A 20656-nucleotide genomic window follows, 5' to 3' on the forward strand; every position below is an offset into this window, starting at 1 on the left:
CGTTTTTTTTTAAATGTAGGGATTACTGGGAATAATAAAACTAAAAACGAACTAAAAATTTTATAAATTGTGTATATAAGACACTGGACTTGCTTAACTCGATTAATTGTACTTGAAGGGTGGGGAAAGGACTGCCAAAATAACTTTAAATCCTGACTTAACTTTTTGTCTTTTTAATACTAAATACGTTTTTAAAGTTTGATTGATCTCCTACGACAAATTCCTGTTTCAAATTCGTCTTTCAAAAAAAGTCGAAAATATTTTCGCTAATATTTTTACCCTACGAATTGCTACTTTAATGTTTTTTCGTCCGTCCGTCTGTATGTCTGTTCGTCGTATGTCTGTCTGTCTGTCTGTCTGTCGTCCGTCTGTCGTCTGTTTGTCTGTCTGTCTGTCTATCGTCTGTCTGTAATCCGTCGGTCGTCTATCGTCTATCTGTCGTCTATCTGTCGTTTGTCAGTCTGTCATCTGTCGTCCGTCTGTCGTCTGTCCGTCTGTCTCTCTCTGTGTCTGTCTGTCTATCGTCTGTCTGTAATCTGTCGTTCGTCTATCGTCTGCCTGTCATCTGTCTATCGTCATTACGTCGTCTGTCTGTCACTTGTCCGTCTATCGTCTGTCTGTGGTCTGTCTGTGGTTTGCCTCTGGTCTGTCTGTAGTCTGTCTGTCGTCTGCCTGTCTGTCTGTCTAAAAACTAACTAAAACTGTTATAAATTCTGTATATAAGACACTGGACTTGCTTAACTCGATTAATTGTGGTTGAAGGGTGGCAAAAGGTCAGCCAAAATAATTTTAAATCTTTTTTTAACTTTCTGAAGTCTTCTTAATACTAAATACGTTTTTAAAGTTTTATTGATCCCTTACGACAAATTCCTGTTTCAAATACGTCCTTCAAAAAGGTAATAAATCGAAAATATTTTCGGATTTTTTTTCCCCGGCGAATTGCTAATTTAATGTTTTCTCGTCATTCCGTCTGTCTGTCTGTTCGTCGTATGTCTGTCTATCGTCTGTCTGTCTATCTGTCTGCCCGTCAGTCTGTCTGTCTGTCTGTCTGTCCATCGACTGTCTGTCGTCTATGGACTGTCTGTCGTCTGTCGACTCTCTGTCGTCTGTCGACTGTCTGTCGTCTGTCGACTGTCTGTCGTCTGTCGACTGTCTGTCGTCTGTCGACTGTCTGTCGTCTGTCGACTGTCTGTCGTCTGTCTGTCGTCTGTCTGTGTGTCGTCTGTCTGTCTGTATGTCTGTCGTCTGTCTGCCTGTCTGTCTGTCTGTCTGTTTGTCTGTCTGTCTGTCTGTCTGTCTGTCTGTCTGTCTATCGTCTGTCTGTAATCTATCGGTCGTCTATCGTCTATCTATCTGTCGTCTGTCTGTCATCTGCCTGTTATCTGTCTGTCTTCCGTCTGTCGTCTTTACGTCGTCTGTCTGTGGTCTTTCCGTCTGTCGTCTATCTGTCTGTCTGTGGTCTCTCTGTAGTCTGCCTGTCACCTAACTAAAAACTAACTAAAAATGTTATAAATTGTGTATATAAGACACTGGACTTGCTTAATTAGATTAATTGTGCTTGAAGACTAGGAGAAAGTCAGCCAAAATAACTGTAAATCCTTTTTTAACTTTCTGAAGTCTCCTTAATACTAAATACGTTTTTAAAGTTTTATTGATCCCTTACGACAAATTCCTGTTTCAAATACGTCCTTTAAAAACATAATAAATCGAAAATATTTTCGGAAATTTTTTTCCTCGGCGAATTGCTAATTTAATGTTTTCTCGTCCGTCTGTCTGTATGTGCGTCGTCGTTCTGCCGTCCGTCTGTCGTCTGTCCGTCTGTCTGTCTGTCTGTCTATCGTCTGTCTATCGTCTGTCGGTAATCTGTCTGTCGTCTGTCTGTCATCTGTCTGTCGTCTGTCGTCTGTCTATCGTCTGTCTGTCGTTGTCTGTCGTCTGTCTGTCGTTTGTCTTTCGTCTGTCTGTCGTCTCTCCGTCGTCTCTTTGTCGTATGTCTTTCGTCTGTTTGCCGTCTGTCTTTCGTCTGCCTGCCGTCTCTCTGTCGTCTCTCTGTCGTTGCTCTGTCGTCTGTCTGTTTGTGGTCTGTCTGCCGTCTGTCTGTCGTCTGTCTGTCGTCTGTCTGTTTGGGGTCTGTCTGCCGTCTGTCTGTCGTCTGTGTCAATATTTACCAGACGATAATCTCGAAACTACTGGACCGATTGTTGTAAGATTTTAGATGTGTTTTAGGAATACTGTCCAGATGGTAAAATGTTAACCAAAATTGACTTCTGGGGCCCGAAATCTACAAGAAAATGTGTTTCATTAAGTTTAGATAATCGTCGAAAATGGGTCGAAATTTGCCTGAGGGAATAGTGGAATATTTCAATTTTGAAAAAGTCGTCTAAAGCTTCTCAAAAAATTCAGGGTTATATATATATATATATATATATAGGTAGATATAGATCTATAGATCTTGACGTGCTGCTATTCCGATTGAAATTCTAATTTTTTGAAATTTTTTAAATATTTCAGTGGGCGATTCTGAAAAAACGGTTGGAGTTATCGAAGAAATGAGACGGGAAGTGACTTCTGTGGCTCTAAATCTACAAAAAAATGTGTTTATTTAAATTTCGAAAATCGTCAAAAATGGTTCGAAATTTGCATGAGTCATAGTTTGGAAAATTTCATTTTTGATAAAGTCGTTTAAAAATTCTCAAAAAATTCAGAGTTATAGATCTTGACGTCCTGATTCCAAAAATATAGCATGTTTAGGGTCACCGAGAATATTTTCCAATTATTCGGAGTGAAATTCGATTTTTTTTTTAATTATAAAAAATTGCGATATTTCATTGGGCGATTCTGGAAAACCGATTAGAATTAACGAAGAAATGAGGCGGGAAGTGAGTTCTGTGGCCCTAATTCTACAAGAAAATGTATTAGTTAAATTTCGAAAATCGTCGAATATGGCTCGAAATTTGCATACATATTGGAAAATTTCATTTTTGAAAAAAATCGTTTAAAAATTCTCAAAAAAAATTCAAGTTTATAGATCCTGACGGGCTGATTCCAAAAATAGAGCGTGTTTAGGCTCAAAAGCCATGTTTTCGAAATATTCGAAGTGTAATTTTTTTTTAATTTTTGAAAATTGCGATATTTCAGTGGGCGATTCTGAGTAAACGTTTGGAGTTATGGAAGAAATGTGGCGGGAAGTGGTTTCTGTAGCCCTAAATTTATAAGAAAATGTGTTTATTTAAATTTCGAAAATCGTCAAAAATGGTTCGAAATTTGCTTAAGGGCCATAGTGGAAAATTTCGTTTTTGATAAAGTCGTTTAAAAATTCTCAAAAAATTCAGGGTTATAAATCTTGACGTGCTGATTCCAAAAATATAGCTTGTTTAGGGTCCGGCAGCAATATTTTCGAAATATTCAGAGTGAAATTCGAATTTTTTGGAATTTTTTAAAATTGCGATATTTCAGTGGGCGATTCTGGGAAAACGGTTGGAGTTATCGAAGAAATGAGGCGGGAAGCGATGTCTGTGGCTCTAAATCTACAAGAAAATGTGTTTATTTAAATTTCGAAAATCGTCAAAAATGGTTCGAAATTTGCTTAAGGGTCATAGTGGAAAATTTCATTTTTGATAATGTCGTTTAAAAATTCTCAAAAAAATCAGGGTTATAAATCTTGACGTGCTCATTCCAAAAATATAGCTTGTTTAGGGTCCGGCAGCAATATTTTCGAAATATTCAGAGCGAAATTCGAATTTTTTGAATTTTTTTAAAATTGCAATATTTCAGTGGGCGATTCTGGAAAAACGATTGGAGTTATCGAAGAAATGAGGCGGGAAGTGATGTCTGTGGCTCTAAATCTACAAGAAAATGTGTACATTTAAATTTCGAAAATCGTCAAAAATGGTTCGAAATTTGCATAAGAGTCATTGTGTAAAATTTCATTTTTGATAAAGTCGTTTAAAAATTCTTAAAAAATTCAAGGTTATAGATCTTGACGTCCTGATTCCAAAAATATAGCGTGTTTAGAGTCACCGAGAATATTTTCCAATTATTCGGAGTGAAATTCCATTTTTTTTAATTTAAAAAAATTGCGATACTTCATTGAGCAATTCTGGTAAACCGGTTAGAGTTATCGAAGAAATGAGGCCGGAAGTGACTTCTGCAGCCCAAAATTTTCAAGAAAATGTATTTCGTTAAAAATCGTCTAAAAATTCTCAAAAATTTCAGGGCGCTTGACGTGCTAATTCCAAAAATATAGCGTGTTTAGGATGACGGAGTAATATTTTCGAATTATTTCGAGTGAAACTCGAATTTTTCGAAATTTTAAAAAACCGCGATATTTCAATGGGCGATTCTGTAAAACGGTTGGAGTTATCGAAGAAATGAGGACAAAGGTCACATCTGTGGCCCGAAATGCCCAAGAAAATGTATTTATTTAAATTTAGAAAATTGTTGAAAATTTGGTTTTTGAAAATCGTCTAAAAGTTTCATCTAGTTAACATTTGACATTTTATGTGTATGTTTGTATTACGCCGGTATAAAAAAATACTTTTTTATTGTTAGTCAGATGTTTTATGAATGACACCTTAAAAAAATAAAATGCCCATGAGGGGTCACGACCTTAGTACTTGGTTAGGTAAGACTGACTTTGGTAAATGACATACCCTCTAACAAAATAAAGGGCGGGTGGGTGGGGGTTAATATTTGGCAAGATTTGGATTTATGGAGATTTCGATGTCTTTATTTTTCGATTGTTCAATTTCCCGAATTTTCCATTTTTCAATTTTATGGTTTTTAGATTTTATGCTATTTCGATTTTCCGATTTCCAGGTTTTTCAAGTTTATGACCTTCTGGCTTTTCTATTTACCGATATTGTAATTTATCGATGTTTGAACTTCTCTCAATTTTTCGTTTTACCCATTTTAGATTCAATTTTTCGTTTTTACACACTTTCCGATTTTTCAATTTTTCGATTTCTCAATTTTTCAACATTTCAGTTTTTAATTTCTGGATTACTCAATTTTTTCGATTCTTCATTTTTTCGACATTTATTTTTCCAATTTTTTATTTAATTTTTCAATTTTTGGAACTTTTAAATTTTAGATTTTTTAATTTTTCGTGATTCAATTTCTCGATCTTTCGATTTTTTGATTTTTAAAATTTTTGATTTTCGATTTTTTAATTCTTCGATTTTCCAATTTTTCAATTTTTCGATTTCTAAATACCTATGTAGAGCTTTCGATGTTTCGGTTTTTCGATATTTAAGGTCTACGATTTTTCAACATTTGGATTTATACAGTTTTCGATATTTCAGTTTTTTAATGATTTTTCGATCTCCCAATTTTTCGACTATTCAATTTACCGATTCTTTTTAATTTTCGATTTCTCGATCTTTTCATGTTTCAATTTTTCTAAGTTTCGATTTTCCTTTTTTTAGGTTTTTCGATTTTTTCTAATTTCTCGATTTTTCAGTTTTTCAATTTTTTTTATTTTTTGACTTCTCGGTTTTTCGATTTTTTAAATTGTTCCAGTTTTCGATTTGTCGACTTTTCAAGTTTTCGATTTTTAATTTTTCAACATTTCAATTTTGAGAATTTTTTAATTTCTGATTCTGATTTGATTTCACGATTTTTTAAATTTTAGATTTTCCAATTTTTCTATTTTTCGAATTTGTAGTTACATTTTAAATTTTTGGATTTTTCGATTTTTCAACATTTTGGCTCGAATAAATTTGTTCTTCTAATCAACATTATTATTCACCAGTTAACAATATGTGCGGAATATACAATAGCATACAACACCTATGTGATATATTTGTAGAGTGTCAAAATGAATTTATTGCTGGCGTTAAATTAGCATTATATTAAAAAAATTTTGGGTTAAGTTTACTATTAGTTATTATTATGTCATATGTGGGCGATTTGCCCGTTGGATGATCAATAAACTATTTATTTAAAAATTAAAAATTTTAAATTGAAAACTTGAAAAATTGAAAATAAAAATTGCAAAATTGTAAAGTTAAAAATTGAAAAATCAAAAGATTGGAATTGAAAAATGCAAAATTCTCAAACAAATTATGAAATGAAATATTCAAAAGTTGAAAAATCTAAAAACTAAAAAAAAAATTAAAACTAGAATTTCGAAATCGATTTTACAAGTTTTGTTGTTTTTTTTTTCAATTTTTCGATATTTCAAGTTCTAATTGTCCGATTATACAGTTGTACAATTTTCCGATTTCTCATTTATCCCATTTTTCAATTTGTCCATTTTTGATTTTTGAATTTTTCTATTTTTTTTAACAGAATAAGTCGTCTGCCAAAATCAGTCTCATCTTGACAAGTTGTAGCCCCGCCCACCCACCCTTTATTTTCTTAGAAGATTTGGTCGTCTGCCAAAATCAGTGTTATCTTGACAAGTACTGACCCCGCCCACCCACCCTTATTTTCTTAGAGCATATGTCATTCGCCAAAATCAGTTTCATCTCGATAAGTACTGGCCCCGCCCACCCACCCTTATTTTATTAAAGAATATATCATTTGCAAAAATCAGTCTCATACTTGCCAAGATATGATTGTTTTTTGGCAGATGACCTATTCTTCTAAGAAACTAAAGGGTGGGTGGGTGGGGCTAGTACCTTGACAAGTATTAATTTTTGGTGATTTGATTTTTCGACTTCTCGGGTTTAGGTTTTCCAATTTTTCTATTTTTCGATTTTGCAGTTACATTTTGAAGTTTTGAATTTTTCGATTTTTCAAAATTTCGGTGCGAATAAACTTGTTCTTTTAGTTAAAAAATCGAATAATGACAAATCGTGGAAAGGAAAAATTTTAAATCGAAAGTTAAAAATTGAAAAATTAAAAAATTGGAATTAAAAAACGCAAAATTGTCAAACAAATTATCAACTCAAATATTCAAAAGTTGAAAAATCTAAAAACTAAAAAAAATGAAAACTGGAATTCCCAATTCCATTTTATAAGATTTGTGTTTTTTTTCAATTTTTCGATATTTCAATTTTGGATTTTCCATACAGTAATACAATTTTCCGATTTTTCAATTTGTCGATTTTTTATTTTTTTATTTTTTAAAATAATAAGTCGTCTGCCAAAATCTTTTTAAATACGTGAAAGAACCTTAAAGATCTCTTTTGTTCTGTTTTTGAAAGAGTTTGAAAAAATAGGGACTAAAGTCTTTTTTAAAAGATATGAAAGAACAGCACAGCGCAAGCCAACTGAATTATACGACCGATTCCTCTTATATAAACCATAACAGGTTGTTATACAATGCCTAGGATAAAAAGTCAAGGCGCATTCATAAAGTACAAATACAAATACAGAAGTATAGTTGAAAACTTAAATAGCATTTGTCATACAAAATTTTGAGGTTGAATAATCAAATTGTTCATGGGGACTATTGAACAAATTTTGGTTGACGTTTAACCATCTACACGATATATGTAAAGTTTGCCAACACTTATTTACAAATGATTTTTTTACGATTTCATTATATTACGTCTGTCTGTGTATTTCATATAATCTTGATCAATTTTTACTTCCCGAGCGTAAGCAAAGGAAGTATTGTAATCGAGTCCGTCGGCCGACTCTCTACTTTTACGTTTTCTCGATCTTTCATGACCCCTAGAAGACGAAGAAATAGGTCTCCCATTTCCGTCTGTCTGTCCGTCTGTCCGTCTGTCCGTCTGTCCGTCCGTCTGTCCGTCCGTCTGTCCGTCTGTCCGTCTGCCGTCCCGGATTTTTATTAGACAGATAATCTCCGAAAGTACTCAACCGATTGTTGTGAAATTTTGTACTTATATTAAGAATATCATGTAGATGGTAAAACGCTACCCAAAATTTGTCTAATCATCCCCACCACTAATGCGATGACGTCACTTCAAAATTGTACATAGTAAATGGGTTTTCAATTGAATAAAATAACATAGTCCTACACATGTAGTTTACAACTCTGAATCGACTTTTCACCCGAAACGTCCAGATTTTTGGAAAAAAAATCAAAATTATAAAACATTTTGAAATTTAATTTTTAATCTGCTAACCATAATGCTTTGAAATGTTGCAGATGTTTTAAGGCTATAAAGAGCATCATAAATCTTTAGTCAAAAAATATTTGCTTATCCCCTCCAAAAACTTGATGACGTCAGCTCAAAAGTTTGTGGAATAAATCATATCTAAAATGTACAAAATATGATGAGTCTGTACTTGTGATCTATCACTGCATTCATATTTTTTGGATTTGCATATACAGGGTGACTCAAAAAAATTAATGAATGCGTAAATTTATTTTACTGATTTACTCAGAAACTACAAAACCGAATGCTCTGAAATCTTGCATATGTTTTAAGGTCATAAAGAGCATACTAAATGTTTAGTCAAAATATATTTGCTTATCCCCTCCAAAAACTTGATGACGTCAGCTCGAAAGTTTGCCGAATAAATCATATCTAAAATGTACAAAATATGATGAGTCTGCACTTGTAATTTATCACTCCATTCATATTTTTTGGATTTGCATATACAGGGTGACTCAAAAAAATTAATGAATGCGTAAATATATTTTATTGATTTAATCAGGAACTACAAAACCGAATGCTCTGAAATCTTGCAGATGTTTTAAGGTCATAAAGAGCATAATAAATGTTTAGTCAAAATATATTTGCTTATCCCCTCCAAAAACTTGATGACGTCAGCTCGAAAGTTTGCCGAATAAATCATATCTAAAATGTACAAAATATGATGAGTCTGTACTTGTAATTTATCACTCCATTCATATTTTTTGGATTTGCATATACAGGGTGACTCAAAAAAATTAATGAATGCGTAAATATATTTTATTGATTTAATCAGGAACTACAAAACCGAATGCTCTGAAATCTTGCAGATGTTTTAAGGTCATAAAGAGCATAATAAATGTTTAGTCAAAATATATTTGCTTATCCCCTCCAAAAACTTGATGACGTCAGCTCGAAAGTTTGCCGAATAAATCATATCTAAAATGTACAAAATATGATGAGTCTGTACTTGTCATTTATCACTCCATCCATATTTTTTGGATTTGCATATACAGAGTGACTCAAAAAAATTAATGAATGCGTAAATATATTTTATTGATTTAATCAGGAACTACAGAACGGAATGCTGTGACATCTTGCAGATGTTTTAAGGTTATAAAGAGCATAATAGATGTTTAGTCAAAATATATTTGCTTATCCCCTCCAAAAACTTGATGACGTCAGCTCGAAAATTTGCCGAATAAATAATATCTAAAATGTACAAAATATGATCAGTCTGTACTTGTGATCTATCACTCGATTCATATTTTTTGGATTTGCATATACAGGGTGATTCAAGAAAATAAATGAAAGCGTAAATTTATTTTACTGATTTACTCAGGAACTACAAAACCGTGTGCCTCGAAATCTTGAAGATATTTTAAAATTATCATAAGCATGGTAAATTTTTGATCAAAATGTATTTGGTCGTCCCCCCTAAAAAATTTATGACGTCACCACAAAATTTTGCTGAATAAATCCTATCTAAAATGTACAAAATATGGTGAGTCTCTTCTTGTGATTTATCATTCCATTCAAATTTTTTCGATTTGCATATACAGGGTGAGTCAAAAAAATTAATGAATGCGTAAATTTATTTTATTGATTTAATCAGGAACTACAAAACCGAATGCTTTGAAATCTTGCAGATGTTTTAAGATTATAAAGAGCATAATAAATTTTTAGTCAAAATATATTTGGTTATCTTCTACAAAAAACTGATGACGTCAGCTCAAAAGTTTGCCGAATAAATCGTATCTAAAATGTACAAAATATGATGAGTCTGTACTTGTGATTTATCATTCCATTCATATTTTTGGATTTGCATATGCAGGGTGACTCAAAAAAATTAATGAAGGCGTGAATTTATTTTATCGATTTAATCAGGAATTACAAAACCGAATGCTTTGAAATCTTAGGTATATTTTAAAGTTATTATAAGCATGGTAAACTTTTGTTCAAAATGTATTTGTTCATCCCTCCTAAAAAAATTGATGACGTCACCCTTAAATTTTGCTGAATAAATCCTATCTAAAATGCAAAAAATATGATGAGTTTGTACTTGTGATTTATCATTCCGTTCATATTTTTTAGATTTTCTTAAGAGGTGGTTCAAAAAAATTAATGAAGTCAATTTATTTTATTGATTAAATTAAAGGCAACACTTATTATTAGTATTACACCCCAACCAACCCAATTTGGTAGACACAAAATTTGTTAAAGGAAAAACTCGGTTGAAACATAAGGGTAGTACGCTTATTTACATCGACTTTAACATTACAGACCTGCATTTGTTTTATGCGCTCACTTGGTTCCGCGAATGTGAAATAGACATGTTTATAATCAACCAATTGTGAATTTCACCGTCAAGAATTAAAATAAAACCCAATGTTTTATATAATAAGCGGAAGTCGAGGCAATAAAACCGATGGTCGTTTTGTTTACAGTTTCTCTGTTTGACTCTCACGTATGCTGTTATGCTTGTCATCTTAAATTAAGAATGTTTATACATAAACGATTTTCAGTTGCCTTTCATATTACTAGACAGCGGATTTTTGTCGGGCTACGTCACAATTATAGGTGGTGACGCGCTGGATCGCCGGGACTCAGTAGCGGGTGATAGATAATCACTGAATTTAATCAGTACTAATTCCATAAATATAATTAACGATTTATTAATCAAACGGCTAAGTAAATGAGAACGGGAATTAACAGCAGAGTGCAACGAAACAGCGTTATTCTAATCTCAAATAAACGAAGTGCAGTCCGCAACCGCAATAAATTCGCATCCCGTACGAGCCGTACCGCGTTTGGCCTTGCATAGCCTGACAGAAATCCGCTCTCTAGATATTACACACTATCGCCGTATACGTGAGTAAACTGTTTCGTTATTTTATTGATTATAAGAAATCAATATTCAAAACGACCCAATTCATTTTCCCGAAAATTTGGGAATACAATAATTTTATTCTTAGTATTACACTACATCTATCCCAACTGATATACGTGTCCTTGCAAAAATGTTGATGACGTCATCACAATTTTTTTTTAAATTCCCACTACAAAAATGTAATGAGAAAAAAAACACAATAGGCATGCAGTCGTCAAGTTTCCGACAGCGAGGGAAGTACTGTCTAAACTCTTTAGACCAATTTTTACGATTAAATATTCTCAAAAGCTTCAAAATAATCTAAAAAGCGACAGATGAAATAATTAGAAAATCCATATAACCTTGTGAAATAACATAATGAGTTATGTGTTCAGATGCACTCACTGAGTGTTACCGTCCTATTTTAATGGAATCACCTCAAAATATAAAGTAAGCACACATGACACTCAGAAATCATCAAACTGGACTCACTCATCTATTGCAGCAATATTTTAATTTACAGATCAATTTGTCGAGTTAAATTCACTGGCCAAGTGACCGATTTCTTGTTAACAAGATATGAAACAATTATGAAATCGTATGAATTATTTCAAAACACTTACACCGCAATGACGAAACCATTCAATTGACTTAATAACCTGTGCCTCTTAATGCACAATACCTGTTTGTGGGTTTCGTGGACAATCCGCGATTGCAAGCTCCATTTAATAAAATTTGTAGAGCATAAACACTTTAATGAGCACACACTCTAACTGCACCTCATTTAATAAATTAGAAATATCACTTGATTGATCAATTCCGCCTGAAATCGTTTTCCAGGGGAGCGTGGAGGTCCGCGCCGAGCTGGACCGCCTCCAGAACACCGTGTCGAACCTACAGAAGAGCAACCTGTGCCTAGAAGCGGAAAATCTGGAGCTGAAATTAGACCTCGAGAAATCCACAAAAGAACTTCCTCATTTGCGCGAACAAATCCAGCATTTAGAGAAGTAATTATCTACCGCGCCGCTTCCGCAATCATCGCGTTTTATTTCCAGCTACATCGAGGTATTAAAGAAGGAAAACGTGGAAACCGCAAATCCCGACGTGGGCGCGAACCCAAAAACGGACGCGAAAAAAATCAGCGAGTTGGAAAGGACGATTTTCGTGCTGAAGCGAGTGGTGGAAAAGCTACAAGCGGAAAATAAGAGGTTATTGACCGGAAAACGTTTTTATTCCGATCGCACGGTAATGAATCGGAGCTTTTTCCCCAAAGCGTTCGAAATCCGAAACGGTGTAAATCGATTTTTTATTATTATTTTAATTCAGTTACAACATTGACCGTTGCCAGGTTTTATTCGCTTTGGTGGAAGCTTAAAAGCTCCTTCCTGAAAGTTCGCTGCTCGTAATACTGTAAACAAAAGTGTGCCGGATCGCACTCTACTCCGGCGGTTTTTATAGGGTTCCGAAGATAAATTAAAGAGGGACCATCAGAGACTAAAGGAGCAATACTGCGAGAGCGTCCAAAAGGTTGGCAAGCTGGAAGAAGAGGTTAAAACGCTGAAAACCGGCCAAAACAAACCTGTTAGTGATAGTGTAGCCGTTTTATCGGATGAACTGGCGCAAGTTAGGGAACAATTGGAACAGAAGACGCAGTTGTTGAACAAAGTTAAAGTTTTATTGCAGCGAGCGGCGATAAAAGAAAAGGCATTATTGCAGGAGGTAAATAATTAGGGGGGCGAGTCAATTCTGTTTTCAGGTTTTTCTGTTTTATAGCTAGAGGTGCTGAAGCTGCGAACGCAGGAATCCAAGCCGGGCGAAAATCAATAGGACCTACAATAAACAAGATTATTGTAGCTAGAGGATGCAGTTACCCATATCAGTCATATCTCATTTAACTTATTAAATATTACACAGATCTAATTTCAGGAATAAATAAGTGCACATTTTTGTATATTTTTTTAATAAAGTAAATACAAAATGAAAGTCGTTTTATTATATGTTATTACTCCTGTAACTACATTTTTTCGTCAGGTGTAATTTTAATTGCAACGAATTATAAGAGTTTATTCTAGTAATAAATACACTTAAATGACTTTTATTAGTATAATTAAGCATTTTAATTGAAATATTAAAACCTGTTGAGGTTTAAAAAAAAGGTCTCAGACGGAACTTTCCTCGCCCCTAATGAACAGACGAACAAATACAACTTTTCCGAAAAATTATAAAATTAAAATATCTCTGGATTGTCAAAGTACAGGTAAGGTTATTAACGCACATCAGATTACCAATAGAAAAAAATATTCTGAGTACATGCTTAACTTCAGCTGTTCTAACGAAAAAATAAATTAAAAATATACAAAAAATTAAGAATAAAATGCAAGGACGTGGAAATAATGGAAAGCAATTCTAACTAATGTAAGTTATTGGTACGAAAATTTATATAAAATAAGGGTAGGTAATAAAAAGAAAAGTATAATAATAAGTAGCGAAGAAGAGTCAAGAAGCTAGAGAGAAATAGAAATAAAATAAATAAAATATCCAAATCACGATTACAAATAATGGAAGAAATTAAAAGTATATTGAGAAAAACATTACCTAAATGTTTCAAAGTCGAAAATGAATAACAACATACAAAAATATGTTTGGGGTGACTTTCGAGATGAGCAATTTTTAGGGCGAAGATTAGGTACATTTTGCCTTTTTTTCTTAATGTGTAGTCGTCTTTTCACAATAAGAAACTTAAAACATGTTTAAAATGGTAAATTGTATACGGAATTATCGATTTTTCAACTACGCTCCGCCCCTCGGTCTAACAACGAATGAAAAATTCATCGCGATTGAGATCGAGACGGGAGGGTGGGGCTTCTCTTCTGGTTTTCTTTTCTAATAAATTTAGTTTTAATTAAATAGGGATTTTACAATTAAGCTTTACCCCTCGGCTTAAGACGAATAAAAAAAATCATCAGAATTGAGATAGGGCGGGTGGGCGGGGCTTATATTTAGCCTTTTTTTTCTTAATATACATAACCATCTTTTCACAACAAGAAACTTTGAGCATGATACATTTTTGCAAGCAAATATGGATTTACCAATTATGGGGCGGAGCCTAATTACAAAATCGATATTTTCTTATACAAATTTTAAACATGTTTTAAGTTTCATATTGTGAAAAGAAGTTTACATGATATTAAAAAAAAAATGCAAAGGTAAGCCCGCCCACCCGCCCTATCTCAATTGTGATGATTTTTTTATTGGCCGTGAACCAAGGGGGCAGAGCTTATCTGTAAAGTACTTATTTCTTTACAAGAAATTAAAAATATGATTTTGAGTACCGTGTTGCTCAAAGTATTATCTTAGCAAGTACTATTTAATTATTGTTTAATAGAGTAATTTATTTTGCTATTTCAATATATGTATAATGTAGTACTTGCTAAGATAAGACTGATTTTGGCAAATGACATATCTCCTAGGAAAAATACAGGTCGGGTGGGCGGGGCTAGTACTTGCTAAGGTAAGACTGATTTTGATAAATAACATCCTACAAGGAAAGAGAGGGGGGGTCGGCGGTGCTAGTACTTGCTAAAATAAGACAATTTTTGGCAAATGACACATATTATATTCTTTAAGAAAATAGAGGTTGAATGGGTGGGCGGGTATAGTATTTCATAAGATAAATCTGCGATTAATACTCTATAAAACTTGAAACTCAATGTTTTCCTCTCAAATAAAGCCATTTGGAACGGTTTCAAAGTTTTTGGAAATTTTGGGGATTTTTGGAGTCCTTTCCTCGCATTTCTCACTTATTTGAAGACAAATCGTCAAAATATTTTAGAATCGTAATCTGCGAAAAATTATCAATAAGCCAACCTTTTTCCGTTGGGTCAGATCGTCTTTAAGTGTTTCAGACAAAAAATTTTTGGAAATTATGAAAACTTTTTCGCACTTTTCTCGCTAATTTTCGGAAATAGTTGAAAAATAGTCGAAAATGTCAAAAATGCGAAAATCAGTTTTATCTTATCGAATACTAGCCCTACCCACCCACCCTCTATTTTCTTAAAGGATATGCCATCTGCCAAAATCAGTATTGTCTTGACAAGTACCATTTAATTATTGTTTAATAATTTATTTTGCCATTTCAATATATGATATAGTACTTGCTAAGATAAGACTGATTTTGGCAAATGACATACCTCCTAGGAAAAATACACGTCGGTAGCACTGATTTTGATAAATGACATATCCTACAAGGAAAGAGAGAGCGGGGAGAGAATTTTTGGCAAATGACATACTTTTTAAGAAAATAGAGGGTGGGTGGGCGGGACTAGGGTTTCATATGATAAATTTGCGATTAATACTCTATATAACTAGAAACTTAATGTTTTCCTTTCAGTCAAAGCCATTGGGAACGGTTTTGGGGATTTTTCGTAAAAAATATTTTAGATTCGTGATCTACGAAAAATTATCTAGCGAACTATTTTTCGGTGGGTCAAACTTTTAACTGTTTCAAACAAAACATTTTTACAAATTACGACAAATTTTTCTCACTTTTCTCGCTTATTTAAAAAGATATTGCAAAAAGGACCTCAGGTTCGTAATATGCGGTCGATACTGTAAATTTTTTATAATAATAAAATTATTATATTATTAACACAGGCGAACGGCACATCGCTTATTCTTATATTTTATAGAAAATGTCATAACTTAAGACCATTTTTTTTAAATACAAATCTTTAAAATTTTTAGGATCTTTCTTATAAGTTCAATTTATTTATAATCTGTAATTTCTCTAATTTTTATAACTGATTTAAGGTCTTTAGAATCGTTAGAATTATTGGACATTTTGGACACTTTAAAATTATTAGAAGTTTAGAATTTAAGGCTTTCTAGAATTTCTAGAATCTTTAGGACCCTCAGGATCTTTAATTTTTAGGATTTTATTGCATCTTTCATATATGTAGGTAGAATCCTAGAACTCCAGTTTTTCTACAATTTGAAATTTCTCTAATCGTTCTGATTGATCGCCTTTTGTCTTTAGAATGTCTGGAGCCTTTAGAATCACTGAACATTTTGGACACTTTGAAATTATTAGAAGTGTAGAATTTTCAGGATTTTTAAAGCTCTCTAGAATTTCTAGGAATTTTAGGACCCTCAATATCTTTAAAATTTTAAGGATTTTGTTGAACCTTTCTCATATGTAGAATCTTGGAACTTCAGTTACATTACATTTTGGAATTTCTCTAATCTTTCTAATTTATCGCATCTTTCAGGTCTTTAGAATATCTGGAGTCTTTAGAATCATTGGATATTTTCGACTGTTTAAAATTATTCAAAAGTTTAGATTTTTCAGGCTCTCTAAAGCTCTTTAGAATTTTTGCGAACTTTAGTACCCTCAAGATTTTTAAAATTTGTAGGATTTTGTTAGATCCTTCCTATATGTACAATCTTAGAACTTCAGTTGATTTATAATTTGAAATTTCTTTAATCTTCCTGATTATAGAATCTTTAAGGTCTTTAGTCTTCAGGTCTGGAGTCTTTAGAATCATTGAACATTTTGGACTATTTCGAATTATCGAAAGTTCAGAATTTCCAGGCTCTCGAAAGCTCTTTAGAATTTTTGGAAACTTTCACATCTTTAAAATTTGCAGGATTTAGTTAGTCAATTTGGAATTTCTTTAATCTTCTTGATTTATAGGACCTTTAAGGTCTTTAGTTTTTAGATCTTTTGTTAAATATTTCTTATTATGTAGAATCTTACAATTTCAGTTTATTTACCATTTGGAATTTCTTTACTCTTCCTGATTTATAGGATCTTTAAGGTCTTTAGTCTTTAGGTCTGGAGTCTTTAGAATCATTGAACATTTTGGATCTTTTAGAATTATCAAAATTCTGAATTTCCAGACTCTCTAAAGTTCTCTAGAATTTTTGGGAACTTTCGGATCTTTAAAATTTTAAGGATTTTGTTGGATTTTTCCTGGTATGTGGAATCTTAGAACTTCAGTTTATTTACATTTTGGAATTTCTCTAATCTTTCTGATTTATGGCATATTTCAGGTCTTTAGAATAAATATTTGAAGCCTTTAGAATCACTGAAAATTTTGGACACTTTGGAATTATTAGAAGTTTAGAATTTCCGTGATCTTTAAAGTCTTTAGATTGTCTCGAGTCTTCAGAATCATTGCACATTTTGAACGCTTTAGAATTATTATAAGTTTAGATTTCTAGGGTCTTTAGGATCCTCAAGATCTTCAAAATTTTTAGGATTGTGTTGAATATTTCTTATTTACAATTTGGAATTTCTTTAATCTTTCTGATTTATACGATCTTTAAGGTCTTTATTCTTTAGGTCTGGAATCTTTAGAATCATTGAACGTTTTGGACTCTTTAGAATTATCAAAAGTTTTGAATTTCCGGGCTCTCTAAAGCTCTTCAGAATTTTTGGAAACTTTCGGATGTTTAAAATTTGTAGGATTTAGTTAGATCAACTTGGAATTTCTTTACTCTTCCTGACTTATAGGATCTTTAAGGTCTTTAGTCTTTAGGTCTGGAGTCTTTAGAATCATTGAACATTTTGGATTTTTTAGAATTATCAAAATTCAGAATATCCAGGCTCTCTAAAGCTCTCTAGAATTATTGGAAACTTTCGGATCTTTAAAATTTTAAGGATTTTGTTGGATTTTTCCTGGTATGTGGAATCTTAGAACTTCAGTTTACTTACATTTTGGAATTTCTCTAATCTTTCTGATTTATGGCATCTTTCAGGTCTTTAGAATAAATATTTGAAGCCTTTAGAATCACCGAAAATTTTGGACACTTTGGAATTATTAGAAGTTTAGAATTTCCAGGATCTTTAATGTCTTTAGAATGTCTGGAGTCTTTAGAATCATTGCACATTTTGGACGCTTTAGAATTATTATAAGTTTAGATTTCTAGGGTCTTTAGGATCCTCAAGATCTTCAAAATTTTTAGGATTGTGTTGAATATTTCTTATTTACAATTTGGAATTTCTTTAATCTTTCTGATTTATGCGATCTTTAAGGTCTTTATTCTTTAGGTCTGGAATCTTTAGAATCATTGAACATTTTGGACTCTTTGGAATTATCAAAAATGCTGAATTTCCAGGCTCTCTAAAGCTCTTCAGAATTTTTGGAAATTTTCGGATTTTTAAAATTTGTAGAATTTAGTTAGATCAATTTGGAATTTCTTTAATCTTCCTGATTTATAGGATCTTTAAGGTCTTTAGTCTTTAGGTCTGGAGTCTTTAGAATCATTGAACATTTTGGATTTTTTAGAATTATCAAAATTCAGAATTTCCAGGCTCTCTAAAGCTCTCTAGAATTATTGGGAACTTTCGGATCTTTAAAATTTTAAGGATTTTGTTGGATTTTTCCTGGTATGTGGAATCTTAGAACTTCAATTTACTTACATTTTGCAATTTCTCTAATCTTTCTGATTTATGGCATCTTTCAGATCTTTAGAATAAATATTTGAAGCCTTTAGAATCACCGAAAATTTTGGACACTTTGGAATTATTAGAAGTTTAGAATTTCCAGGATCTTTAAAGTCTTTAGAATGTCTGGAGTCTTTAGAATCATTGCACATTTTGGACGCTTTAGAATTATTATAAGTTTAGATTTCTAGGGTCTTTAGGAACCTCAGAATCTTCAAAATTTTTAGGATTATGTTGAATAAGTATTTCTTATTTACAATTTGGAATTTCTTTAATATTCGTGATTTATAGGATCTTTAAGGTCTTTATTTAGTCTTTAGATCTGGAGTCTTTAGAATGATTGAACATTTTCAACGCTTTAGAATTATCAAAAGTTTAGAATTCCCAGGCTCTCTAAAGCCCTTCAGAATTTTTGGAAACTTTCGGATGTTTAAAATTTGTAGGATTTAGTTAGATCAATTTGGAATTTCTTTACTCTTCCTGATTTATAGGATCTTTAAGGTCTTTAGTTTTTAGGTCTGAAGTCATTAGAATCATTGAACATTTTGGATTCTTTAGAATTATCAAAATTCAGAATTTCCAGGTTCTCTAAAGCTCTCTAGAATTTTTGGGAAGTTTCGGATCTTTAAAATTTTAAGGGTTTTGTTGGATTTTTTCTGGTATGTGGAATCTTAGAATTTCAGTTTATTTACATTTTGGATTTTCTCTAATCTTTCTGATTTATGGCATCTTTCAGGTCGTTAAAATAAATATTTGTAGCTTTTGGAATCACTGAAAATTTTTAGGATTTTGTTGAATATTTCTTATTTACAATTTGGAATTTCTTTAATCTTTCTGATTTATAGGATCTTTAAGGTCTTTAGTCTTTAGGTCTGGAATCTTTAAAATCATTGAACATTTTGGACTCTTTGGAATTATCAAAAGTTTTGAATTTTCAGGCTCTCTAAAGCTCTTTAGAATTTTTGGGAACTTTAAAACCCTCAAAATTTTTAAAATTTGTAGAATTTTGTTAGATCTTTCTTATATGTACAATCTTAGACTTCAGTTGATTTACAATTTGGAGTTTATTTAATCTTCCTGATTAATGGGATCTTTAAGATTTTTAGGAACCATTCTCGAGTAGGAACCTGGACATTTATTTGCAAAATGGGCGCGCCATTTCCTGCTCCGACCCATTTGACCAAGTTCGTACTATGTATCTAAAATAGAGGAAAAATGAAACAATAAAAATTATGATAGTTATAAGCAAAATCAAAGTTGATTCATAAACCACAAGTACGGCAGTACACTATTTTATAAAATTTAAATGTCGTTTACTGGCGAAAGTGTTGAGCTGAAGTCATAAAATTGTTGATAGCAGTTTTTCGTACTCTAGAGGTCATGAAGCGTTCAAAAAACATGAAAGTAGCCCTTCACCCGATAGGCCCTATTACAATACATATTTAGCTTACCTTTTCATCTCTTGTAGAATTCATCCTTTCTGTCTTCAATATCTTGTCATGGGGGTCAATGGGAAAATGTCAAATTTGTATCGTTCTTTGAAAAGTGTAGTTTAAAATTATTTTCGACTATACAGAGTGTTTTGTTCTTGAAGCCTAGTACATAACTTAGTTGTTTTAGATAGAACATCCTATATGTTTCTAAATACTCTCATTAGTCTCTTCTTAGGCTAAATAACCATAGTTTATTTTTTAAATACTGATTCGACGGTGCTATTTTATTCCAATTTCTTTGAATTTTTTTAGTAATGTAAAGGGTTTACAAAAAATATTTTACGGAAAAATAAACACAGGTACGCACTTTAATGAAATCAGACTTTAATATACAGAATGCTTATATTTTTTTACAGCTTTCAAATACATTTTTTCAACATTTGAAACAATTGAAACAAACTAAAACCTGTTTAATACAAGAAAGAAAAAATCAACAATGCACGATTCATTCACACGACCGGAAAAATTACGTGTTGAATTGAAAATATTTTGTCTCACATCCACACTTACTGAATAGTTGATATATTTCAACCAGTTTGGAATCAACGACCTCTTAAGACTAAACCCTCTAGAAATAGTAACTTGCAGAGAAGTCAACTGATAACACGTGGCTTTGGAAAATCTTTTGCTTGAATTTTTATTACAAAACTTGGTTCCTTAAGGGGAAAGATATTTAATTTACACACAAAGTAAACAAACTGGAAAGTTTGGAAATAGATACCACACTTATTTGGCTTTTTAGTCATCAATCATGAGTGGAGACTCTAAAGTAGATGATTAATCTCGAGTCTTT

At 32.3% G+C, this 20656-nt stretch overlaps 1 protein-coding gene across 1 annotated transcript in view; it reads left to right on the forward strand.

Annotated features, from left to right (window-relative positions):
- LOC135128580 (centrosomal protein of 290 kDa) overlaps positions 1–12906 on the forward strand; it is an 83543-nt gene extending 70637 nt beyond the window's left edge. The window contains exons 18-21 of the mRNA XM_064055473.1: positions 11764–11930; positions 11979–12168; positions 12382–12642; positions 12697–12906. Of these exons, the coding sequence (XP_063911543.1) occupies positions 11764–11930; positions 11979–12168; positions 12382–12642; positions 12697–12750 (672 nt within the window). The 3' untranslated portion in view covers positions 12751–12906. The remainder of the gene's footprint in view (positions 1–11763; positions 11931–11978; positions 12169–12381; positions 12643–12696) is intronic.
- The last annotated feature ends 7750 nt before the right edge of the window (positions 12907–20656 follow it).

Source organism: Zophobas morio, unplaced genomic scaffold, assembly GCF_036711695.1.
Source record: "Zophobas morio isolate AGI-343-1 ecotype UQ-CSIRO unplaced genomic scaffold, CSIRO_AGI_Zmor_V1 ptg000014l, whole genome shotgun sequence".
Classification (NCBI taxonomy): domain Eukaryota; kingdom Metazoa; phylum Arthropoda; class Insecta; order Coleoptera; family Tenebrionidae; genus Zophobas; species Zophobas morio.